We start from the raw sequence: 27903 nt of genomic DNA, 5'->3' as shown, positions 1-27903 counted from the left end.
GCTTTAATCCCAATGAAATTGTTAGGATTTAGACTGTGCTGCGCAGCAGATGGCAACAGGCTTTTTCCTTCAACCTTGTCATCATTCAACACCCCCATTTTACTCTCCTTATTTCCACATGGAACACCCCGCACACCACAAGCCTGAAAAGTTGTGGAAGCACTTTTTAATGTCACATTAGCCAATACAGATGAGCTGCTCTCTTTCTCTGTATATTCTAAAAAAATATAGTCTGACAACCACAACAGTATGTGTGGACCTCAATGATAAAAACAAAATCATTCAGCAATGTGGACAAGCTCACAGCCAAAACCAAATCTAGTCCTAATACCAAAACACATAAGTCACCCTGCACTCTTCTTGAAAGCTGCATCTGTCTTTACGACTCAGCAGTATGATGTAATCGTCTCACAGCACAGGAGCTGCGAGACGAGAAGCCTACCAGTAAACAACACTGTTTAGTGAGAAGAGCTACAAACAGTAAAAACAATCTTCAATTGAAGAACACAAGTTCCGATTGATTGTAATATTCAAGAACACCTCTACAGCCGATGAGCTCCAATACAATAGCTGTATAAAAAAACTCTACTTTTTTTTTTTCTTAATGCCGGACTGTGACCGGGGTTCCAAAATGCTGCAAAACTAAAAAAAAAAAAAAACTAAAAAAATCACACTAGAGAGGTTCTAGTAATTCCATTCACTGAAATGTCCTTCCTTCATTACAAGGTCAAAGAAAAATAAAAACCTGATTCACCTTCATATATAAAATAAACATCCACCTGCTTCAGTGGGGTGAAAAGCTCTAGAACCAGGTACCAGAACTAGTCTGAGCAGCAGAACCAGACCAGCAGGTGACCAGTGGGAACTCCAGTAGGAAGCAGTTAAGTGGGCCAAGCTAATCCGGAGACATCCGCTTTATCGCTAACCAGAAGACACTTTGGATCAGGGCAGTGATACTTTGGCTCGCCTTAGCCTGACTCGTGTCCGAAAGAAAAGATACATGGCCAGGAGGCACATGGAGGACAGGAAGTAGAGAATGACAAACAGGCTGATGTCCACTTTGGAGAAGCCAATGTTCAGCACGGACACCCAGCGGCCTCCTTGGCCCAGCCTGGCATCGTCGCTGCTAAATAGGCGCCCCGTCAGTTCTCGCTTTTGCATGTGCATGTGCTTATTGGAACCAAATTCTGGCTCCAGGGGTTGCAGGCCCACCATGCCGAGCCCAGCGTCCAGTTCCATTCCAAGCCCGAAGGCCGAGTCTTGTTCTTCCTTGTTCCTCTGCAAGGTGCGTTGTTTGACGCGATTAGAGGTGGCCACCTGCATGGCTTTGACCTTATAGTGCTCGTTGACAAACAAGTCCAGGTCCACGATGTCCTCCTGCACGTCCCGCATTTTCATCCCCACGATGCTCGGCTTCCTGCTGTTGTGACGCCGATCTGAAGCCAGCTTTGTTTCTTCTCCGGTCCAGGGTGTCGGCTCCAGGGTCTTACCTTCCGTCTCTGCTCCTCCATCCATACCTTCCTCCTCTTCATCCGACACCATCTCAGCTTCTTCTTCTTCTTCTTCTTCTTCTTCTTCCTCCTCCTCCTCCCCCTCCTCTTCTTCTTCCACAGCAGCATGTGCTAGATGAGGAAGAGTCTGAGCAGCGACAGCATCTCTAACTCTCCTTTCAGCATGCTTCTGAGCTTCAAGAATTTTCTGCGGGTCGACATGTTTTTCTTTCTGCTTGGCCAGAACTACATTTTCATCTTCCAGGTAGTCTGATGGGGGACAAAAGAAAAATATCACTGCTTTATCAGTGTTGGTAAAAAGTTTTCCATATGCTCTAACTCCCAAAATATTAGATTTATAAATAAGGAATTCTACTTGATGTGGTCAGATCTGGAACCAATGAACCGCTATAATATGTTGCAATCATCCATCCATTGAATGACAGGCAATTGGGAATGGGAAGAACACACCCCAAAAAAAGTAGCTAATACTGCACCTGTGAGGATGCGCTCGGCTGAGAAGTACGTCTGGAGGAAGGGTAGCACCTTCTCATTGTTCCACTTGTGTTCTCCGTTGTCCTTGACGGCATGACAGGCTTCACACATGTCTGGTGACGGCCACTGGATCTTTGGGAAGTTGGGGTCCTCACTCAAAGAACCTGAATAAACAAAAAAAGACATTTCTTTTTTCATTTTTGAGGTATGATTAAAGCATGAGTCCATCAGTCACAAAGTCACACAAAGTTGTCGCATGCTCTCATATTATGCTAGGCATGTTGATTTGAGACTGGATACAATCTGGACTGCAGCCATTTCATCTTGCCACAGCATCCATAAATCTCTTTGCCTATATGCATATGTGCATCTATGTCTTTTAAGAGTGTGTATGTAAATCACCTGTCAGTGTTTGTGTGTATGTAATCTACAGATTGATATCGTGTGTGTGTGTGTGTGTGTTAGGGAGTGGGGAAGCTGTCCACTTTGGTCACATCTATTATCTCACCACCCCTCCCGCTGGGACATCCCTGAAGCCCATTGATCATTGTTAGACACACACACACACACATACACACACACACACCCATACACACACCAAGTGTTACGGACCACCTGTCCGGTCCCTTCACAGCCTTGTGAAAGCGAAGTCCAATCATCAAACTGAACATGACAGGAACAGAAAGAATCCCCAGAGGGAGAGCTGCTCAATTAAGGAATTAAAAATATTGTCTCAACATCCTTATATACTGTAGCTGGTAGCCTCATGCAAACAAACAAGGAAACCTTGCAGAAAGTTCAGTATGAAACAAATTGTAGCGCCCCTGAAAACATATTTAATAATTATAGGTTACCTTCGGTCTCAGGCTGATACTGACACTTGGGGGCATGATACCTGACCTGATACCAGACAAACCATGTGATGATCTTATTATCACATACTATTTAATCATGAGCTTATTATCACGTACTATTTAATATTTACTATTATACTAATATTTACTGTACTATTTACTATTTAACCGCTGACATGTTGACAGAGCACAGACGGCAGCAAAACAAACGCTGTGTGTTCACGCTTGTGCGCTGTTCTCTGATTGGTTGTCGATACCAGAGCAGCGCGATCTGAGTGGAACATGGTTAAACTCTATATTTTATCAGTATCACTGCCCTGGGCTTTGACACAGTATCATTTCAGCCTTTTCCCGTATCATTCATGGGCGGTTTCTAGGGTACAGGGCCAATTAATACTGTAGTATGTGATAATATGCTGTATAGGCAGTAATGTGTGGTGAGGGTTGTTCTTAGTTCCATTTATTATTATTCTGTATAACCTGAAGAACATTTGTGGTCTACTTCCATTTGTATATGTAGCTGTTACTTTGTTGTAAAAGTCTGATCACCTTCTGGTGAGCTTGAAATATATATTGTATACTATACATTTATTGGCGTAAGCCAATCTCTTGTTTCTTTTTTGGAAATCGGCCGATAGTAATCAGTGGCCGGTCTATCTGCACATCCCTAATAATAAGAATAATGCATAAATATCAGCTTTCCACTTCAAATTAAGTATTGCTTTTCATTAAAAAAATACTACTGAATTCTACATTTCCTGTGACAAACACCACATATCCATGTAAGGCAATGAGTGCACACATAAACTTGTGTGCACAAATGCCTACACACACACACACACACACTACTAATAAATTGCCTGTTGTCACCAACAAGCTATTGTGTGTGTGTGTGTCACTTTACAGCACAGTCAATTTACTCCCACCACTTCTCTCCCGGACCTCCTCCTCTCTGCTACTCAGCATGAATCTCAATCATATGCATGTGTGTATCGACTCTGCATACACTGCTTTACATAAAGGACACATTCATTTTATACTCTGTCCTGAATGTGCTGCAGCCTGTGAGGCTATAGAATAGGAAGGGGTGGGGTGGGGCTTTTATACATTTCAGCAGGTACGAGGAAGGGAGGGATGGATGGCGGGGCTTGCACACACACATAACATGAGAAGGCTCCCCTCATTCTAATCAGATTGCCAGGTTTGTGTTCCAGGGTGACTTTAGCCTAGCAGCCATATTGAGATTGCCACCATGGCCCCCCGTCACTGGGTTGTCATCACTGCTCACTCATACATATTCATAAGGTACAAATATGTAGTGTGCAGCCTGTCAAACTAGCTTCCTCAGCACTAACTCGTACACCGCACGCCATACAGCCGTCATGGTGAATACGGCAGTGAACAATCATGGGACTGTTTACTACAGCTATGAAGCATTTCTTAGGCTGGATCGGGTTGTGTTGTTATTTGGGCAAATGTGGACGCACGCTATCATCTCAACCCTGGTGTGCACCAGCTGTGCAAGCAGACCGAGATCGTTTGGGTAAAATATATCACTATATAAAATAACAATACTATGTAACTCTGCCTTTTTACATACATTTCATCACACAATATGTCTGAAATGTAGTCCAATTAGCTTGGACCAGAGTACCAAACTGCCAAGGGTGAACACACTCCAAGGTTCCTCCACTACAGAGAGCCTATGAATGTACATAAAAGCCAACAGCAAAGTTTGCACAAGCATTGCATACAATTCTGAATTATTATTATTATTAACACGTGACAGGAGAGTTCATGAAGTGATTCTAAGCTGGTGGGTCAGGACCCAAAATTGTGTATTTAACATATAGAGCAGGGTCTCAAACCCGTGGGCCAAATGTGGCCCGCAGGACACTAGTTTGAGGCCCCCGCCTTGATAGGAAAGTTTAATGTTAGTTTGATATGGATGCTGTATGGTATCATGTACCCAGAAAAAATTATTACGTTTGATTAATGTTCATGTTAAAGGTTAAATAACTGTTAATAGTTATCCTCCCTATCCGTGTGGAAGTGGTAAGTTTTTGGCTATTTAAGTTTAAAGGAAATAACTTGAAGGCTACTGTTTAGGTCGCTAGCTCTCTAGTTTGCGAGTTAGCATGTGTCTCAAGACCCTGCAGTTGCGCAATATGTTGTAAATAAAAAGAGTATAAATGTGACTATAGTAGTGTTGTGTCATGTCTACAGGGCTCTAATAATGCTTTGTTAATTTTAATCTGAAAAAAATAATTTGTCTACCCACCAACTATATGTGGTTTCTTAAGTTTTTATTATTTGCCGTTTTATTATTATTATTATATTTATTTATTTATTACTGATTGATTGATTTTCTTTATTCTTGTTTTGTTTATTTATTTTTCATCTTATTTTGTGTAGAAAAATAAAAAGTAAGATATTTGAGAACAGTGGAATGTTTTATCAGAGCTTTTCTTGTAGAAAATTGGAACCAAAGCCAAATTTTTTTATTTTTAATAAATGCGTTTTTTTTTTTTTGAAAACCTGATGCGGCCCAGTCTCACCCAGACCCTAGCTCCAGTGGCCCCCAAGTAAATTGAGTTTGAGACCCCTGATATAGAGACTCGTATTTGTATGAAAACTGTATATCCATCTATTTTCTATGCCGCTTATCCTCATTAGGGTGACAGGGGTATGCTGGAGCCTATCCCAACTGTCTTCGGGCGAGAGGCGGGGTACACACTGGGCTGGTCGCCAGCCAATCACAGGGCACATATAGACAAACAACCAGTCAACAATTTGGAGTCGCCAATTAACCTAGCATGTTTTTGGAATGTGGGAGGGAAAATCCAAGCAATGTTGGTCCCCATATAAGACTATGGAGAACCCATGTATTAACATAGAGACCATTAAAGTAGAACTGAATATAAATGCAACGCCCCTTATTAACACACCTGAATACGGTCAGAAATAAAAGTACAGTATTAGTATAAGTAAGTAAAAATGACATGTTGGTGTGAAAAAGTCATTAAAACAATAAAGCTAATGGTGGCGTCACTCAGTATGATGCAGTAGTTCTAAAAAAACATGATGATCATAATAATGAACATTGTTAAATGAATAGCTTTCTTATTGTCATGCTCATAGTGAGCAGTATTTAAGGAAGAACCTTCTCACATTACATTTGATTGTTGTGATGTACCTAATGTTGGGACTGGTGATAAGGCATAGAAAAATAGAAAAAATGTGGAAGATAAATCAGCAATATAGTCTACAGAAATGTGTCTCACTCTCAGCCTGTTGACAAGCAGCAACAGGACGGAGGCGCGGCGGCTTTTAATGCGGCCTGTGCAAGGCGGCGGCAGAGGGCCCTGGGGCCTCTTTGTTGCCAGCTAAATTAATTGTTCAGGCGCTTTACAAATAGCTGCTCTTTCATGCATGGCTGCTCCTGAAAGGAGGAGTGCGGCGGCCTGCAAAACAGTTCCACTTTGGGGCATTAAAAAAAAAAAAAGGATGAGAGAGCGATGGTGTGTACAATGTCAGTCATTGCCAAAAGGCAGACGCTCACATCATGATCCCTAGTGGAAACAACTTACCCTCTACCACCGTGGCTGCCCCCTGACACACGCCACAACTGTGTGTGTGTGTTTATGGGACTGGAGGATGGGAGGATTGTGTTGTGGTGTTTGCCACCTGCTGTTGCACAATACCTTGGGAATTGTGTGTGTAGGAAAAGAGAGGGCTGCTTCGCATGGGAGTCGTCCTGCTGGGGCGCTGTGCTATCACTAGTCAAGCCGAGGTTATGAGTCCCAAGGGATAACCAAGAGAGAGAGGGACAAGACAGAGGCAGAGAGAGAGAGAAGACGGATGGAGCGAGTGTAGGGTGGTCTGAGTGGGGGTCTGAATAGTGTTTAACTGTCTGGGGAGTAGACACACGCAGGAGGCGGGTGTCCCGTTGGCCCCCGCTGTTCAGGACACAATCTGTCCCTGTGATAGAGGAGGTGATGGTGTCCACAAACAAAAGATAGTGATTTAACAAAGTGGGCTGTTAATGACAGTGCTGGGCCTAATAAAATCATTGGAACAAAGATGGAGGAGGAGGGGCTCGCTCTTTTAGGAGTAATATACTTCCTTGATACTGTACAGTCAAAGAGTGGAATATCTATTAATATATATTTTACCTACTCCAGGTTGAAAAGAAAAAAACATTTGGAAGCCATCACTTCTAAAATGTCAAGCCTGTGCAAAAGCAACAGGTGTCCATTTTAGCCAAGCAGAAGCTTGAAGAAAGTCACTTCTGGAAAAGACAACTGTCAAGGAAAGGGAGATCATGTGAATAGTAACACTGAGTTAATTAAACATACAACAAAGCAGAAAAGGAGACTAAAATTTGTCTGACGAAAACAAGTGATGAGCTAGCTAAAAGTTACCAACTGGATGATTCTGAACGTTTGGTCTACCTTACAATTCCCTATGAAGACAAAGTGGAGGACTTTGAAGGTACAAAAGAAAGAGGCTCAACAAATAAACAAGGAGGGGAGACAAGTGAGAAGATACACAGCCATAGTGACGATGACGATGTATGAGAAAAAGGATGAGGAATGGTGTAGGGCGGTTGAGAGAAAACGAGGCAAATGACGCAGAGACAGATCATACTCTGGGAAGGGGGGGGTGGGGGGTGTTCTAAGACATTGTGACAGCTGGTGTCTGATCGGAGGATCCCTCCTTGCACCTCCCAGCACCATCTCTAGACGCATTAACACGACCAACTGATCATGTGAAGTAGCGCTGATGGTCAGTGCAGGGAGTGTTTAAAGACTATATAACAGGAATGTAAATCAATCTATCTCAATGTTAATAAGAGTGGATGGGAGTGGGGGTGTACATAGAGAAATGCCTCAACTACAAACATGTAATTTGCACTGGCTTGATTACAAGCAGGCAAGCCGAACTAACATGATCGCTAGGGCTTCCATTGCAGCGAATGCAGAGGAGGAGGACGTGAAAGAAAGCGGAGAACCAGGTAGACTCAAGGAAGTGAAGGATGATACATCATCACACCGAAGTGGTTAGAGTCAGAGATAATGTGGATGCTTTAAGCATCAAATGGATAAAAAAGATCACACTATATCACAAGTGATGTACAGAATTGATGATTTGGAACAGCACACTTGTGATAGTGACTGGGCTCCACATTACACACAGATCTTACAGTATACCAGGGTGGTTGTGGGTAAGATGATGTTGCTTCTACACAACAACAAGTGACCAACTTTCTGCTTTGATACATGCAGTCCAGTGTCTGGCTGAACAACACCACCACCACCCACAAAACGTTCAAAAAATAAACAAGGTGACATTGCTGAGGCAGAGATTCAAGGTGAAATGAACAAATGTGTACATATATGGGCATCTGAAAAAATGCAACACTGTCAAGAAAACAAGTGACTTGAAGACACAGGATAAAATTCAAGGTACGTTGGCGTGCCAACTGTAAAATCTACATCAAATAATGACATCACATCATCTCGACTGAATGACAAAAGACGTCATCATCAACAGACAATAACGACACTACAGTAATAACATAGATTATGCCAAATTCACCAATGTTGAAGATGCTATCCCTCCTTGGCTTTTTTTTTTAACCCAAAACATATATCAACATTACCACTGGCGATTTAGAGAAAAAAATGTCTATTTCTTCACAATTGAATGAACTTAATGAGATTTGTTACTGGGCCCAAAAGGAGGGACTGGCGTTAACGGCGAACCTCACTAATGGCTAACATGTCAATCACGTGTACACACATACACGCACACATGCACATCACATCACCTTTTCCTGCTTGTGAGTCAAACGTTGGTCCATTTTTTTTTTGACAATGCAATGGTGGCTCTTGCCTTTGGAAGTACTATGTTCCTGCTGAGCCTGCTTCTCTTAGACTGCATTAATGTGTATGTGGGCAGCCTATATGCCTATGCATGAGCTGTAAATGAGTGACAGCCATTAACGCCATTCCTCCTTTAGGTTTTTTGTATTTCTTAAAAATGTATAGCCCTCACAATCAAATTGCTATGATCCCATTCCTTCACAGATCACAATCAATAGGGGGCATGCCAGCTAGCGGTCTCAAGTGCCTGCAGCATAAGAGTTGCATTGTAGTGTAAACAATGAATAACAGGAGGTTAAATGTGACTATAGGGGTGTTATATCATGCCTACAGAGCTCTAAAAATGTTAAAAACTGCATTTAGAAAGTCATGAACAGGTTTTCAGTACTACAACTACAAAAGTATTCTGTTTATTAACATAATTTACTGGGCCCGTCCTCCTTATTTGACTGATCAATCATAATAATCCTGCCCGCTCTTACCTGCTATTCTGTTGTTGACACGATTGTGTCTGGTCCAAAGCCAGAGGATGGCAGCAGAGTACGTGTTCACCTCTGTCAGGCTTTCCTTGGCCATGTTCTCAAAGTGTTCGGCACACGCCCTGCAGCCAAAGAAGTGACGGATGTAGCCTCTCATGGCGCTCAGCACCTCCAGGGGATCTGGAGCAGAATGACAAGATGACGTCACATACAACAAGAGACAAGCATTCACAAGAGGGTAACACCATTGATCCCTTATTGCACTTAATAGCAACAACCAGATAACAAAATGTAGTGTTTTGTTTGGGCTGAATGAGCTATTAAAAAAAAAAAGCGGTATAAATGCTTTTCTGTTTACAATGTTATACAAATATATTATTTTCCTACCAAATTCTTTGCCCATAACTGTGAGACATCATGGGATTGCTATGATATGATCAAAATCCTCTATTATTGGCTTAGGCAAGAGTAATTTTTCAGAATTCGCAAACAATTCAACACTCAGACTTTATGTTAGCTTCTGCTCTCTAAACTGTAAACTTGTGCAGCTTCATGGATTCCCACGCTTATGTGGGCCAGGAGTCACAGAGAGCTGGGTTAACCCCATATTGGGATGAATAATCTATACCGAGGGGATAACCCAATCTGGAGATTAAACAAAGTTAACCCTCTGTGTGAATGCTAGCAAGGTTGTTGTCTCAGGAGCTCCACAGCCCACAACCATATTTTCCTGTGGCAGTTTGCATTTGTTCTTGGCTTAGCGGCCCCATCCGGTGATAAACCGTATGGCCGCTCAGATTGTGTGTGGATGCATTAGGACAATGGCTCAGCGTTCACACCTGTAATACTACATTCAGCATGTGAGTTCATGCATGAACTTTATGTTGTGATCTGTGCAGTGCAGTGTGTGTCTGTGTACCCGTCCTCCGAGATCATGGCCTGTGGGGCTCCAGATGGACGCCCCTCTTCGGCCGGTCCATCTGCAGGTCACATGATGGTCCATAAACCCTGGGATTAACCCCTGTGTGTGTGTGTGTGTGTGTGTGTGTGTGTGTGTGAGTGTATGTGTGTGCGTTGAAGAGAGGGATTAACATGCCTGCTAGAAGTGGAGCCTCCACTCATCTGCCTTGTTTTATTAACCACTCACATTCCACTAATCCCTTTTCACACAGTCACAATTAGGTTCATTTTATCTTACCAAAAATGTTTAAATGCTCTGAAGTCTGGTTGGAACCATAGTTAAGAGATACCTACATTAAATCATGCCACTGCGAAAAGAGGCTAATTTATTTCACATCGTGTGTGAAAGTTGTGCACACCTGAGCGGTCCGACTTCATGGCCTGGACTGTAAGTAGATGGAACAAAGTCCACACGCCACAAGGATAACGTCGCAGGTGGGGTTGTGACCCTTGGCAACCCACCCACCTCACTCCCTCGGGCAATGCAGTGTCAGGAGCCTGGGAGGGAGGCAAACAACAAAGAATTGCGGCAACTTGACAGACACATGGGAACGAGAATGAAAAAAAATCTGCATCTTCAAACCTGTTCAACTTAATGAAAGCTGGCCCGTGTAGTTTTCTTGATCAATGAGAAGTCAGTCTCAGGTTAATGGCTCGGGCTCACACTAATGAACACGGGCAGTCCAGATATCTAACCGCCAGTCATGGCTGAATCCGACAACATATTTCTTCTGACACAAAGTCGTTTCTCTCGCCGCCCTGTATTGCCTATCGCTGCAGTGATTGACAGGGTTACTCACATGTCAATAGTAAAGATTTTGGGCACAGGCGAGTCCATTTCCTCGGAAGTGAAGTCAATTCATACCTTCACATCGATTCATTGATCCATTGATCGGGCCAGCAGAAAGCTAATGATCTAAGTAAGTGACTATTTCAATTTGTGAAGGGCTGCACACTGAAGGCATGCAGTCTTCATGCCAGACAATAAAGACATGCTTACTGTATATTGAGAAGTCTAATCCTATTTATGTACACCTGCAATAAAATACTCAATAAATTACGTTTTGATATAAACAGTATTGTTGGTCATGCTGTGTAATAAAAAAGATGAATTCATCATTATTTGTAATACTTTGAAAAGCTATTTTCATAACCATATTCAATTCACACATTCATGTTTGTGACAAAAGCTTAGTATTATAAGAAAAAAAAAGGATCAGATCAGCAATACTACAAAAAAAAAACCCGGCTCGGAAAAAAATGTGGATCTGGACATCCCTAGTGCAGTGTATGAAAAATGAGTACATGTTGGCAGGTCTGTTTTTAAATACTTTGTAATGGTCATTAGTGCCACCTACAAGACTGTTTCACCTATGTTTCCCCCTTTTGACCTTACAGTTTCATTCAGTGTCATAACTCACCTGTGCTGAATTTTCCAGGATTTCCATGAATGCCTGATAGGAAACCTGGTTACCAGCCTGGTTATGTAGCCACAAATTAAGGGACTTTAACAGGTTCATCAGTATTGGGCGGCCAGGGAAGTACTGCAGAGGACAGCAAAAAATAGAGTATGTGTTAAATTCAATTAAACTCAGCAAATAGTGACTGTAACGTTATCACTGTAGCGCTAGGTTGCTAGCATTTGTGTCCCCCTGTCCCACTACTATCTGGTACCAGATATATGGGATCTATTTGTTGGACAATTACATAGAAACTGGTTTGTTTCTTTCTTCAATCAGCTTTTTCCTGATTTCAGAGTCGCCACAGTGGATCTCTTGATTCGCATGCTGATTTTGGCCTGAGCACTTTATATCCCAGATGCCCTAAATATTATGTCAATTAAAATAAAAGTCAATGAAAGTCGGTAATAGAGTGTTGCCATAGGAATGACAAATGTTCTCCTTATTGGGAGCTGTATAGCGTGCAATTAAAATTACTAGATGTTGTTCCTGTCAGACCATTCAAAAAGCTTGAATAAAGCACCATCTCTTCATCTCCTGGCTTGGTCAATACCAAAGCACACAAATTGCACTAAATCAGCAGTGTAATAGCTTGATTAATAGTTGCCTACAAATCCTTGACAATGCTGTTCCCAACATTTGTGAGTGGCGCGTGAATTACGGTTTGAAAGTGTTTTTCCATCTCAGCACCTTCCGAACGAATTCCACTAAAGTAAGACAAGAGCCAAGAACCTTAAGCCACTTCCTTGGTTAAGCTCCATTCCCTAAGCCACTAACACAACCATGGGGTAACCATGGTACTCAATGGGGGGTCTTTCACCTGAGGCTGTCATGAGCTCTCCTCCCACAACCCCAGTACAAACCCTGACAGAAGCGTGTTTACATGTTTTTAAAACGGTTGCTACCTTGCTACCTTGCTACCATGCGGTCGATCATTGCAGTAACTAGCAAAAGTGGGAATGTGGTGAGGAGGAGATACAGAACAGTAATGACAGACTAAATGCAGACACACACCAGTCAATCTTCACACTTAAGATGCTGAGAAATATACGTAAGTGACAGCTAAATGTTCTTCCTGTTTACACAATCAACACAAATGGCTTATGTTGCTCAGCTTTAGAAATACAACACTACCATGGCAACTTCAGCTTGATTTGGCAGGAATTCATTTAATATATTACAGGTATTTTTAAATCAAAGTTACTATCATGAGAGCTTGCCAACAAGCAAATAGATCCAGCTACGAGTCTCAGAGGAGACAGCGATAGCATCATCCAAAAACCTACTCCTTTTTATTTGCCCCCACCCACCATCTGTTCACCTAAGTGCACCTGCATATGCAGACAATCTTGCACTGGACCTTCTATTCATCACGCTTTAACAGGATCTGGAAGTCACACCACTTAACTATAACCCTCTTGCACTGGTTTGCCTCCTTCCTTTTTGACAGGTTCATATTTACTGCTGAAGAGAAATTTAGGATGTTGTGAATAGTCAGCAAAGTAATCCAACATCATAAGTTACTGTAGGTTCTATAAAGATACATGGATGATTCAAGGTGGAGTGTGTATACAAAGGACACACAAAGGACACTCAATGCTGCTGGGAAAGTGACCTAATGGGTTTAGATGTGGATGGGAAAGTTTGAATAACAACGAGTCAGAAAAGCTTATTAAACAGTCATATGAATTTAAGCAGCAGAAGAAGAGGCAGGTGTTTGCCAGTAATGGGCTTAGCGCAGCATCACTGGAGCAACACTACTCATGTCGCTGTAGTTCTCGTGATTGCATCAGAGGGTCACTGTGTTCCGCTGGGTTGCTCAATGAATGGTGAACCTCGCATTTAACTCACTCAGCACCTTTGGGGTACAAAAGCAAAGCTATGTGTTTCTGCGGGAAACGGTTATTTAACTATTATTTATTATTCAACTGAATAAATACAATTGTAAGGCACATGAAATACATACGCAATGATGAAATGTAGTATTTTACACTGGTCAACAGGCGTCAGTAATGTAGGATCAGACTTGATCGCCTTGAAAACAGCCTTTATTGCAGCTTTGAATTACGTCAAAAGACCCAATAATCACTAATAATCCCTAATAAATAATAATAATCATAATAAAAATAAAAGCGCTCCTAAAGAAGAACCCCCGATGACAATTAGAGATACTTTATTGATCTCCAATTATTTTAATCACAAAATAAAATAAAACAACCAAATCGAGACATTGGACAATAGAAAAATAATAAATAGACATATACATATGGAACAGATTAGAAATAAATGATAATAAGATATAATAAAAATAATAGACACAATTTAATAAGTCCAGTCCTATTTGTATCTACTATATTGAATAATACGAGCATAAAGATGAATGGGGTCTATAATAATGTTAAAAACTGTATTTAGAAGATCATTTTAAGATAAAGTTTTTTTATGCTCTCACTATGAAAACAGGCAGGTCTGGAACCAATTAACTTCAATAAAAGAGGGATTATTGCACATAATTTTGGAATGTAATGTTAGAATGTATGCAAATTTGCAGTAATCTCTCTAAATGTAGCAGCAACTGATGGCATTGCATATTAACCTTCATCCATAAGAACTTGGACAATGAGTTTTTATGATTTTGTCTTGATACTGTATATTTATTATACATTTATTCCGAGTCCCTGAAAATGCAGGTACTAGCATAAAATGGTTGCACTTCCTTAATAGTATTTTTTTTGTTTGAAATACTACATTATTGCGGAGAGTCTACATTTAAACAATAGCTTTAGTTCATGTTTTAATGATGTACAAAGGCAAAAGTCTTGTACAAATAACTGTACAAATTGGACCTAACTGTACAACATCAAGTGATACAGCGACTAGACAGCAATGTGTTCATTAAATGATGTTTTAAATATAAAACAATTGGCTACTAAAATGTATTCATAGTGCACAATTGTTACACAAGGTAATACAAAGTGCTTTACAGATAATATGGCTAAAATCTAAGTTGTCTTTTCGGGCAAGAGGCGGGTTACACCAACCAAGTATTTTACTATTTTAACAATATACATATTTTAAAGTATTGCTCCAACCAGCCTCTTTTCATACATCTCTTTCAACATTAATATTAATCAGAATTTCTTGCAATATTCCCTTGTGTGCTCCCGCTTTCCTTTAAAAACATGCTACACGGCCTTTTGTTGTTTTATAACAATATCTACTATATATGATTGGAATGTTGATTAATATGAAGTGTAGGTGAATTGTTTGTTCTCAAACCATTTCAGCTTCCTCTTCATGAATCTTTCAGGAAAAACGTGGGTTCCATTTTACTAATAGGCAATGTCATGTATGAACTTGATGTTTAGACCCAGACGCGATAAGCTTGAACCAACTGCATCCCTTTCCAAGTCCTATTTCATTTGTTTCCCCTCTGGGGATCTTTCAAGAAAAACAAGTTGGAAGCGTAATCCCTAAAAAACCTCGCTTTAATGCTTTCATACATCCCAAGATCCACTTTGTTTAATCCTCATATACATGTAGAAAGGATTCATAAATCCGGCTTCAGCCTGACAAGACAGTAAATCAAGTAATAATATGAGCGTGTGCAAATAGGAGGGGAAAATAAAAACCCCAACAAGCCAGTGTGAACATGCTTGGAAGGAAATGGATTCAAAGGTTTAATGGTGAATAACAAACATTTCATGGAATTCTTGGACAAAGGGAGATTACTACAAGACAGCAACAAATCATTGACAAAGAGTCTTTACTAAAACGTAATAGTATGTCACGGTAAAATAACATGTACATTATCAGGGCAAATACACACTTCCTGTTATTACATTGAATTGGCAAAAAATAGATCACTTCCTAAAGACAATATGCTCACTTCCTCTTATTATACGTTCAATAGGGACGGACATGTTATACGTCCAATTAGCTTTTTGTAAGCACCTCCCTTTCACAATTGTTACTATGACAACCTGGTATCCTGCAAAGGATGGTTATATTATGTTCGGCAAAATTAGGTGGTTACATGTATTGATGCTAAAGGGGGGAAAACAAATAGGAATGCAGAAGAACAAGGTCATAATGAAAGAAGAAATGTAAATTATAGATGTATTGCAATAAATAAAGTGTTCAAAACAATGATGTATGTTATGTTATGTATGTATGTTATGCATTAAGCATGTTCCTTCACATCCAAATTGTGCTCAAATGGTTTAAAAATTATTTTCCTCCGGCAAACATATAAATAAATAAATACAATTTCAAAAAAACTATGTATCAGTAAAATATTGATCACTTTATATTGATTTTGCAGCTGACAAATGTTAAAAACGTATTATTTTATTAGTGCGTGTGTGTGTGTATGCAAGGTTGCTGTTCCCTTGTGGTACGAACAAAGTTGCCTGGATAAGAATGTGACTGAGCATCACATCACCAGTGTGTGAAGATGACCCCCGCCTCACCGCGATGAGGACGCCCATGAGTCACTTTTAATCTAATCACATGACTCACGCAGTGCGCTCAGGTGTCACATTTTTTACATATTGTGTCAGCTCTACGTAGGACATTCCTTCACCAACAGATGTCACCTACATGCACATTTTGTAGCATTTTAAATAACATACTCACAACAGTACTCACTTTCTGTGTATCAGTTGAGGAAAAAAGGATAAGAATGTATAATTGATGAATATAGTAACATTAATAGGTATGGTGTAATGTCTCTTATTACAGTATTTCTGCAGTAATAATGGATACAGTATATATTATTATTAATAGGTTTTCTCAAGGGGGAATACCAAAAAAGTGATATAATTTGCAGTAGTCAGAGTACATCTTTTATAGCAGTATAGATTTTAATATCCACTAAAAATAGCCCAAGGAAACGTGAGGGGTGTACTCATTTTTGTGAGATACTGTATGTACCTAAATTAATTATTAGTCTGTGGTTATTGGTTCTTGAGTGGCACAGACACCGTGCTTGTCGTGCGCCTTTACAAGCTAACTGGATGAATGGATAGTCTTTGTAGTGAGAGCGTTCAGTCAAATGTCAACAAAGGCTGTCACAAGTGGCGGTCAGCGGCGGCCATGACAACCTCCTGAGCCGCACAAAGCCCCGATCACCAGCGGCTGGGCCACCACTCTACTCTATTTGGGGAGGGAGGCGGCAAGCTAAAAGTACCACTGGGACCTGCTGCTATTGACTAAACAAACGGGAGCTAATGGGAGGCCACAACGCATGGCCCACACACACACACAGGAGCTATACAAAGCCTCCCTAGAGAGTGAGATATAATCAGAGAGATTGCTGGCAGTGAGACAGCCTGGTGCACAGCCAATAGGGACGAAGCTAGCGGGTCAGACCTCATCATCGCAACATGTTTGCCTGGCTGACACACTTCTACGTGAACTCAAGAAGACAGCCATGACCAGAGCGGAAAAGGGGGTTGAAAAAAAATAAGCACTACTCCTGATGTCCCTAAAGAGGATTCCAAAAATAAAGAAATGAAGTGAGGCTGGACATGCAGAGAAAGGGGAAAGTCTGTGGGCAAGTACTACACAATAGTAACAAGTCGGGGGTAGGCCTAAGGGGTCCACCTCAATGCAAAGTGTGACGCCCGTGAGAGGGTGCGTGGTGGCCATGCTTCAATACTCCAGGGAGACAAAATCAAGAGGGTCAACGATGCCCAGGAGAGTATTTATGCTCCCCATCTAGTTATTCACTCATGCTTTCAGGAATAACAGTATACAACACTGTCTTCGTCTTTATACTAGTGTACATTTGACCAGTATAATGGATACTCAACACAGCTACGAGAGTTTCATGATGTATTAGATGCACGTCTAATAAGCTCCAAATAATATCATATCTTTTCAAATATAACAATGCTCAGTTTTGATTGACACTGTCAGAGAATACCTTATGTACGGTGCAGCACTGCAACCATAATATTAAACACAGAGATCAATTCAAACCTCAACACTGAGCAGAATTACCGATACAGTTCTTGTATTTGATCTCAAGGATTATGCATGAATGAAGTTTCATTCAGCTGTCTTACCCTCCATCTAGTGGTCATCTACTCTAACTACACTATAGCTTTCTTTGTGAAGTACATGTGCTCAAGTTTTTCTTACAAATTCATTCATTCATTCATTTTCTACCGCTTTTTCCTCATGAGGGTCGCGGGGGTGCTGGAGCCTATCCCAGCTGTCTTCGGGCGAGAGGCGGGGTACACCCTGGACTGGTCGCCAGCCAAACACAGGGCACACATAGACAAACAACCATTCACACTCACATTCATACCTATAGACAATTTGGAGTCACCAATTAACCTAGCATGTTTTTGGAATGTGGGAGGAAACCGGAGTTTTCTTACAAATTCCCACAGAAAAAAAAGAATAGCTACTGGCTAAAAATATAACGGCAGTTTTCAATGAGTTAAAAAGTATATAGGATTATGATCACCTTTCTGAATCTAGGGTTTCATAATATTTCTCAATTAGATTCTCATTTTTTATGTAAAGATTGAAATAATGAGGCTGAATCTCTGTGTGTGTGTGTGTGTGTGTGTGTAGTGCTCTCTCTCTCCCACCTTTGCCAAGACCGAGATGTACTTTCTGAGAGAAGTCAGCGCCTCTCCAGTGATGACGGGATGAGCAGCCAGCTCCACTCGTAGCGAGTAGTGCAGCGTTGACTCCAGGTCAGCCATGTACACACTAGACCTGTGCAGATGTCACAAGTGTATGCAGTTGAAAGAGACACAATCCAGATAGAAAACCAGATAGAGCCAGATAGAAAAAAAAAAGGTTTCTAGATCATATTGTACCTGTTGAAGGGTCTCCAGGGATCCTCCGTATGTTTGTTGACAAGGTCTGTGGTGACCGGTGGGGGTTTCCCTGAACGTACAACACCAGGAAGGCTTTGGAGGGCGAAGGAGTAGAAAGCACGGGCCTCAATGTTGCTGTGGGGAGGGAGGAAGATGTGAGTGACAAATAAAAAGAACCAACGGACAACACATCCTGGTACAGTTCAGTGTACAATACAGTTAGGGAACGCAAACCTTGATTTGGCTTATGTGATCAACCAGGGGCATGGAGGCTGGATGGTGATAGCTGCCATGTATAAACACATGTAAACACACGTGTTCACCCTTTAACTACTATGGTGCCACTGTGGTTGGTACCCAAACAAATCATTTTAGGGCAGTGGTTTTTACTACTGGACAATAATAAAAACATTCCAGAATGAACGCATCAGTCGGAACGAGACATGGGACAACCATACAGCCTTCTGTATTTACTTTACAAGAAAACATTGACATGATGAATATACGCAACCAATGAGAGACCAGAACTCGCAGTAGAAAAGGGTCAATGGCAAGAACAGTGGTGTTGGTACTTTGTAGTTAAAAATGATATGACTGTGGTATGGGCCAGTAATTGACTTTCATCTTTGAGAGTGAAAACAGTCAAAAAACAAATGTACACTAGACTGAACCACACAAGATTGGAAGCAATGACCTCATCATGCCACACTACTGCCTGACCTTGTTAAAAATCTGGCCAATGAGTTTTTTTGGTAAGCATTGAACAGAAGGGCAGAGACATTAACAAGCGAGACATTTGGCAACGTACAGCTTCTTCTCAGAGCAGGGATTGTTAAACAAAATGCATTGGACTCTTTTTGTTTTCAAGCCTAATGTTATAAAAATGCTTTATCGCCTCTTCTGCTTTTTGTGGCCGTATATTTTACACACTTACTGGAAAACATTTTAGATGGTGCCAAACTATAGTGAGAGACCATCGCTTATGAGGCCACATGCTAAACGCTGCAGCCTCAGCCATTACTGCTCTTTCTCCCTCGCTTCTGCTTCCTTGCACATTCATTTACTTTCTCCACTTGTGCAGGATAGAGAGAAGACAGAGCATCGTAAAACTGGAAGAAGATGGTAATAAGGTGGATGGATGCTAAAAGGGGGGTTAGTTCGCTAACACCAGCCCGGGACTCAATTACACCTGTGGGCCTGGTGGGAATGTTGTACATGTGGAGGGAGGAGAGCCATTCATCCAGTCATCCCCTGGGCTGGTGTCAGCGTGGGCACATTCACCTGGGACTGCTGCACATTACATGCATGACGGATGTGCACGCACACGCACACGCATACACACACACCCCCACACTACTGCATTTCTCCCAGGATCAATCAGACATTCAAGCGATGATGGGATGCCATCTGTCGCCATGCAGGTGAAGCCAGAAAAGCAATAGCATTGTTTTCATGCAAGAAATTAAAAAGTCCCCCCCCCCCACCCTCTCTTGTACAGTGATGGAGATGAGGAAGGGGGCTGGATGGTAGGGAAGCAGGGGGAGGGTGAATAAATAAATCAGCAATAAATCATTTCCTCTTTGCATTTGTCAACTAAAAAGAGTCCTCTTTTGCATGCCAAGTTATTGAGAACGCCAGACAAAGGGGCATGAGCAGCAGATGGATTTGCGAGGTGAGAAACGATCAGCGGCGCTTTATGGTGGTGAATAATGGCAGCAATTTTGATGCTCTGATCCCATTAAGAAGCCAGATGTTTAAAAGTAGTTTCATGAATAGAGTTCAGATAATGACCATGCAAAGTTGTTGTCGTGCTGAACAATTTAACACACAAAGGGTGCCAACCTGAACTGTGTGGATGGAGGTACATTGCATTTACAGAATATTGTTTGTGACGTTTTAAGTGTGACACGTGTGTTAAGAATGGCATTGAGAGATATCTTTTAAGCAAAACTCTATCAAAGTAACTACATTAAATATAAAAATAAATCCTAGATGGATGTAGAATAATTTCAGAACCCTGAGGTGAAACCATCCTCTTGGATGAACTTGAACAGTCAAACATCAGGGTCCTCTGACCTCAAAAAATACTAATTCCAATTGTCCATGTATGGTATCACAGGACAACTCCCTAATGTATTTTTTTTTGGTCTTAAAATGTCAACTCTAAAGTGAATTTGGGGTTACACTGACAAATTCCAATAAATATGGGCAAAATTTCAACATCTTAGAAAAGCGTTGGTGCTTTAATGTAACATATTGACCCAAACATACGTCCGTATGCTTTCCCAAGGGCAGTGAGACCAGCAAAGCTTTTCTTCTTGTCACTCACACATACCAGAGACCTGGAAAGATGCCTCTGTGACAGAGAAAAAATATATGAGTTCGTACCTATATGTTTTAGCTTTTTAAACTACTTTGTATTTTACAATTCTTTTACAGCTGTAGTTTGTCGGTTGCCAACTTCTAATGAATCATGTTAAGTTGGAAACAGGATGTTGCGAATGGAGATGGGCCATACAATACATTACTGCCACATTGATATACAACCAATATTTGTTAAAGAATCATAGCATCCACTGCATGACAGTCATTCTCCTTTTTTAAGTGCTCACGGTCCCTTCTGTCGGTGTTGATCGGAGAACTTGTATACTGTATACTTTTTGGTTTATGTCAAAAATGTACGCAAATGTACGTTTCCTGGTTAGTATGACACGCATCTACTGTATCTATCTGTTGTTAATACACATGAGTCCAACAGTGTTTGTACATATGCAGCATGCAGAGACAGCAGCAAAGCGCAAGTAAAAGAGTCTTTATTGCTACACGAGCAGGTGCAAACAATGACACCAAGCTTTGTTGCTCTGTGGAGCACGGTGCAATTTGATGAGCTCATCTGCGTGCCGATATCATTATGTGCAAATAATATTGTTCAGACAGTATCAAACATCCCTACTCGCATTTATTGACTATCTACTGCACAAGCCAGCAGGTGCGCAAACAAATTGTGTATCGAGATGTACTTCAGTAATGTTTCTTGAAACCACAGCCAGATGAATGTCTGCTACAGATCATTTAACCTTCCCTAAATTCTCCTTCATGACTGTTCTTGGGCTGTTGAGCATGTAAACAATTCATTTTTAAAAATGCTTTCACATTTCCAGTTTTGATTCCTCTGGGTCTTGTGATGTTGGATGCAATATAATCCTTTCATTCATGGAGGGCCAAAATATTAGAAATACATCTGAATTGAACCCCGTCATAAGACAAGAAGGAAGTGTTTAACATTCCAAGATATGATTAACACATTTACAGGTGAAAGTCTAATATCTAAATACCCGAGAATAAAATGACCACACATTTAGCTGTGGTGAAAGTCAAAAAGGGGAGAACACTTACACTTTGAGTCTGGTGAAGTTACCTCCAGGGTAATAAAGGTAGCAGGATGGGAACTCTGTTACAGCCAATTTGGTCACAAGGCCTTCGTCAGTACTCAGGACCCTGCGCACTGCAATATTCTCAAACTGTAGCAAATCCAAGGTCACCTGATGGACATAGGAATTGAAACTGTATTTAACACATTGTGTTCAATTTCACCACAGTGTCTCTTTACAGGATAATTAGACTGGAAGGTATGGCAGTCATGAAAAATGTGCTGTTACCTCTCTACCAATGTAGGAGCTGACATCCTCAAAGATCAAGGCGAGGTGTAGGATGTTGTTTGTCTCTAAGAAGATATCAATTTCAGCTTGACTGGGGATAATAAACATAAGACTGGAGTCACATTCAAATTGGATTTTACTTAGGAGAAACAATCTAAAGAGAAAATGCTTCATCAAACTTTCAGTTCCTTTTGTGTCGTCCTCAAAATGTATGCAACAGTGCTTGCCTGCAAATACAAAGCTCCAAACAAGAAGTAGAAACAACCACTCCTTGTCAAAACTAACTTGGACTTATTTTGTTAAGGGATAAATATCAACGCAAACTAATTGCATATTTAAAAAAAAATGCCAGCACCACATCTAAACGCTGACACACAAAGGAGGATCAATGGGGCTTCCAAAAATTAATACTGGAAGACTGCTATCTTTTAAAGTTAACTGATACTGGTTCAACAGAAAATGCTTTAACAATTGCTCTTAAGAGTGGAACCTTTTAATACAGAACACAACCCGTTCCCACCTCCAATTAGGTTATATTTCTAAATGTTCCCACAAGGAAAAGAAAAACTAAATAATCTGTTCCCGGGTCACACTGTTACCATTGTAAAATCTCTATTAATAGTACAGGCAACTTTTTAATTCTCATTTTAACATCCTTACTGTCATACGATCATAAAAAAGTGAATCACTGTTAAAAGCAAAATATGTCAGTGGAATGTCAATTTTCAACATTCTTAATCCTTTCTAGGGCATTTATTTAATTCATAATTTTTTTAATCGCTTATCCTAACAAGGGTTGCGGGCGTGATGGGGCCTATCCCAGCTGTCTTCGGCAAAGAGGCGGAGTACACCCTGGACTGGTGGCCAGCCAATCACAGGGCACATATAGACAAACAACCATTCACACTCACATTCATACCTATGGACAATTTGGAGTGGCCAATTAACCTAGCATGTTTTTGGAATGTGGGAGGAAGCCGGAGTACCCGGAGAAAACCCAATATTTAATCTCAGACAATTATTGTTGTAAATGACCAAAGATTTTTACTCAAATAACGTTCACAAAATTGCTTATATCTTAACAACGATAAAAAGTGCCTCAAAGTATGTACTATATATAACAATATACTGTTTAGTATTGTGTCATAATCCATTTCTGCCATCCAGTGGAACCAAAACGGGCGCTAACAGAATCAACTTTTTGCCATAAGAAGTAATGTAAATGTAATTAATATTGCAAGGATAAAATGAAAAAGGATGCAAACCAAGGCAAAATCGCAGGGCAAACGCTAACCAAGGTTCCACTATAGTCCCTTGCCCTAAAAACAACTACTGGTACTTTTTGCATGTTAAGGAGGAACTAGATCATTTCATCACCCTGTGGGTTTTCCATCAATTTCCCAAGCCTTAAAACAGGCCCTGTGTGTTTTTTATTGTCTACCTGGTGGGCTCCAGTGGGGGGCAGGCTGGAGGCCACGGCTCTTGATGGTTTTCCAGTTGATCAATGATGTGGTGTCGGAGACCTCGGACATCACGAGGGAAACCTAGAGGTCAATGAACATTAGGTGGACATTCGACACTGCTGTTTCTGCTCTCACGGCAGGGTCGGCACTCTTCCAGAAATAATCGCTTTAATATTTAATCTCTGTGTAAACTGAAAGGCCATCACTCAGATAAGAGTTTGGTTACCTACATGCAGTATGATGTAATTTAGTGCAAAATACAATAATAAACATACTGTTAAATGAAGACCTCTATGACAGTGTCAAACCTTACTGAGCATAATTAAGGTGTTTTTTAAGGCAGCTCAGTATCAGATCACATTAGATTATGTAGGTCTGTCAAATGAAATGCTCAGTGTCTTGTCCCTTTTGTAACAGTGTAAACAAAAAGCTCTTGGCTTGGCAATGATACCTTTAAAAGCCCGTCCAGCAGAATCCTCCTGGCCATAAGCATGGAAGAACTGTGAATTAAAACAAAACAAGTTAGTTTTGGGTTACAGTGAAAGTGGAAGAAGAGAAGCAAGCAACTCAGGCAGGCCTCACACAGCAATAAAAGAAGCAAAAGCGACGTTGTGTAAAGTACGGTTGGCACACAGCCATCCCCTTGCCCTCTACGATCCCTAAATCCCTGATAGCTAAAATGGCTTGGGTATGTTTAAGTTACTTTGTAAATCGGAAAAGAAAGAGCCCTTTGTTGCATTGACTTTCACCGGTGGGCAGTGGGGGAGGGGGGAGACACGGTCAAGGCATTGATATACAGTATTTCAAAGCTGACTTTTCAAACTGCAAACATCCGTACAAACGTTGCATTTCTAGTATATCAAAATTCATATGTTTGAACCAGCGTCGTTTCAACATGGTACAGGAAGCAGAGTTTTAAGCACACGGTGAAACTAATACTGCTACTGAAACAAGAAGGAAAGCTCCTGGTTCCACTAAATATGTACGTTTCACAAGCTGCTTTTGTTGTCGCCTATGTCACCAATCTATTCAGTACTGTTAGCACTGATGCTACTGCCGAATGGAGAGGGATCGTTAAGATCCGATGTGGAATTAATTTTTTTTATTAATTTGATGAATTTTTTAAAGCAATTTTAGTGGACATAACCAGCAGAGATGATGTTGCTTAAGTCACTACTAGTTTGCTGTCTAAACAATGAGAACACTGCAGCAGGGAAGTATGGGTTCTATGAAACCATCCACTATACCAACTGTAGTTCACTGCAATACTCAGGAGTTCAGAACATTCAGTCATGACCAAGTTGCTGTCAACATGACACCAACAGTTATGGCAAGTTAAGTTATATTCACAATCACCTCCGCTATAACACCTAAACAGAATACAGCACTTACATATAGAAACAGAAATTCAGAACATTCTATCAATGTATTCACTTTCCATGCCGCTTATCTCAACTACGGTCCCGGGGGTATTGGGGAGAACATGCATATTCCACACAGAGCTGGCCAAACGGAGATTCAAACCCATATCTTTCCAATCTTCGGACTGTGTGGCCAACATGCTAACCTGTAGGCCATCATAAGACTCAAATTGGTGATCCTGGGTTGCCATGGTAATTCAAAGAGCTATGAGTGCAAGGGTTTTCAAAGTGTGTCACAGGGAGTCTCTCTTCAAAGAACATAATATGCTTGGGACCTGAACTCATCCCTGAAAAACAGATTTTCTGGAGTATCTTTTGTGGAATTCCCTGCTGACACCAAACTATTTTCTCTCTTATGTTTAGTATGTGACTCATAAAAACTCGAGTCAGTAAAAGGCATCATAAAGAAAAAAAATCTTCCCATTATCCCCAGACGTGAAAATGTTAAAATTAAAATGCTTCACACTTGGGTGTGAATCAAATTGATCATGATCACAGCATCTTGAGAAAAGGGCAAGGCTGCTAACCATGAGATCACTCACTCAAAAACAACTTGTATTTTATAGGATTAGTAGGCTCGAAAAGACAGTCTTGTTTGAGAGTCTTTGGACAACCTCTGCTCATCATGAGGTCCCTTGCAGGTAGTGACTGGCCGAGTTACCTTCAAAGTTGGATATCCTCTGATGCCAAAACCTGTGCAGACCTTCCTGCTGTCTTCATCAGCACAGTCGATAGCTGCAAGGTCCACTGCAGGCTTCCATTCTCAAAAAGAATCAAAACACAACATATAATGCAAGTCAACACAATGTGAAATTCTCAGTGACATTGTTAAGCCATATGGACAGTTGCAGAGAGATCAGTGTCACAACAGTTAACTGAAAGTAACAGTGGCAGGAAAAGGGTAGGCACTAAATAGGGACATTTCTGACTTATGAGTTTCAGAAGTCTTCACCATGTGGCGTATTTTAAATAAATGATAGCCCAAGCACCGTGGATATGAAGTAATGACAGTAATGCTACTGTAGCCACACTGCTATGACTAGTAAAAACGGTCACTGTAGTGCTGATGTTGTGAAAACACTGTAGGGGAGGTTGTGAAAAGGTCCACAGAGACATTAAAGGGCTCTGACATCTTGACACTTACCTTTAATATCCCTCGCCAGCCGTTTATAAACAGGGGAAAATGCTATGCAGTGTCCACACCACGACGCGTAGAACTCCACCACTAGAGCGGTACTGGAGTTAACTAAAACAGGCTTGACGTTGTCGGGGGAGAGCAGGATGATCTGGTCGGACGCCGTGTACAACCCGGCCACCGCCGTGGAGGATAAAAGATGGAATAAACTTACTAAGAAGACCACGGCGACATTTCGCGGGTATTTCTTCATTTCTCCGCTGAAACGAGACGTGGCACAGTTATAGCGCCGCGTCATCTTTTCTCTCTTCGTCTCACTTGGATGCAAAGTTTACCTCCACTGTCGCAAGTTTGAAACACGTCGGTAAATTTCCACAGTTAAGGCGCACCTGATTATTTGGCGTGCGCACCTACTATGGCCTTTATGGTAAATGACCGGAAATAGTAGAGTTGTCACGTACGTTTTGGGCAGTTGTTTTTATTATTCATTGTAATTCACCTTGGGTCGCAAATCCATCTGAAGCTACATTTTACCACGAAGACATACTACGAACTCTTGCCATACCATTGCTTTCACGTTTCCCAGAACTACCGGGAATTTAGACGAAGGCATCTCTGGTTTTCAAAACAAGAGAGGTAGAAAAGTCAGTCTTTTAGAATTACTTTAGCTTAAAATACAGCTATCAAATACGAATTACATTTGGGAGACTTTAATTCTAACGGTGACTCCACCGTTTTTTCATTGGAAAAAAAATCATTCCACGTACAGTCAACGTCGAATAGGTAACGTTTTTCTTATGCGATATCAAGTTACTTTTCTCGCCCTGTCCATAGATATCCTAACCGTAGTACAGAGGCTGAAAATACGGTATCGTTGTCTTTATTGCACAAACTTTACTGCCCCCAAATACAACAGCATGGCCCCACGGTAAGCAATGCAGACAGAAGAGCGAGAAACCTCACCTACTGCTAAAACACGGAACTACAGAACACACAGTTCCCACAATGCCATTCTTCTTAAAGGGGCAGACGAGGCCCGTACCACAAGGTCGAGTGCAGACGAGACAGCCAAACAAGTGGTCTGTAACTTGTTGACAGTTGTGTGTGTTTGAGCCAGCAACAGCAGCAGCAACTCAGCTGGACTTTTGCCACTATTCATCTACTCGATCGATTTGTTTTTGTGTTGAAAAGCTGATGAAGACACCAACAATTATGCCCCCCCCCACCACTTGTCATCTACACCTGAGGTGTGTGTATGCCTGTGTGGATTTAAGACAACATATTCACAGCTATTAATTGGTCAGATTGTGTGCTTGCAAAAAGTTGTGAAAATGTTTAATTTATTTTACTTTAATTTAACTGCACCGTCCAAACCCCAACATCTAATTAAACCATAAATCAATGTTATAATTTCTTACCTATATGCATCACGCTGCAGCTACTTACTGCACTATTATATCATAAAAACTGCAGTTAACTGCATAATATTCATAGAATACCCTCCATCCCCTCAATTGTCTATGCTGCTTATCCTCACTAGGGTCGCGGCTATGCTGGAGCCTATCCCAGCTGTCTTCGGGTGAGAGGCGGGGTACACCCTGGACTGGTCGCCAGCCAATCACAGGGCACATATAGACAAACAACCATTCACACTCACATTCATATCTATGGACAATTTGGAGTCCCTAGTTAACCTAACATGCATGTTTTTGGAATGTTGGCGGAAAAACACACATGCACGGGGAGAACATGCAAATTCT

The 27903-nt window shown here is 41.1% G+C and overlaps 1 protein-coding gene across 2 annotated transcripts; it reads right to left on the bottom strand.

Annotated features, from left to right (window-relative positions):
• Positions 1 to 151: 151 nt before the first annotated feature.
• On the bottom strand, positions 152 to 27083 carry qsox1 (quiescin Q6 sulfhydryl oxidase 1). Of its 2 annotated transcripts, XM_058073752.2 has the most exons (14): positions 26479 to 27083; positions 26153 to 26403; positions 25670 to 25770; positions 24039 to 24087; positions 23566 to 23668; positions 22125 to 22215; positions 21862 to 22007; positions 18466 to 18600; positions 18232 to 18361; positions 11588 to 11710; positions 10526 to 10664; positions 9210 to 9386; positions 1988 to 2149; positions 152 to 1760 (listed from the first exon to the last, which is right to left on the bottom strand). In XM_058073752.2, the coding sequence occupies exons 2-14, from the start codon at positions 26394 to 26396 to the stop codon at positions 943 to 945; spliced, it is 2418 nt and encodes an 805-aa protein (XP_057929735.2). In that variant the 5' UTR covers positions 26397 to 26403; positions 26479 to 27083; the 3' UTR covers positions 152 to 942. The 2 variants fall into 2 exon arrangements, with proteins under 2 accessions (XP_057929735.2, XP_057929733.2); XM_058073750.2 differs by having other exon boundaries at positions 26153 to 27083.
• Between the last annotated feature and the right edge of the window lie 820 nt (positions 27084 to 27903).

The sequence above is a fragment of the Doryrhamphus excisus genome, linkage group LG4, assembly GCF_037039965.1.
Source record: "Doryrhamphus excisus strain RoL-2023G ecotype Guam linkage group LG4, RoL_Dexc_Guam_v1.1, whole genome shotgun sequence".
Lineage (NCBI taxonomy): Eukaryota > Metazoa > Chordata > Actinopteri > Syngnathiformes > Syngnathidae > Doryrhamphus > Doryrhamphus excisus.
Note: the sequence above shows the minus strand (reverse complement) of the source record. Positions and strands in the feature narration are given on the sequence as shown.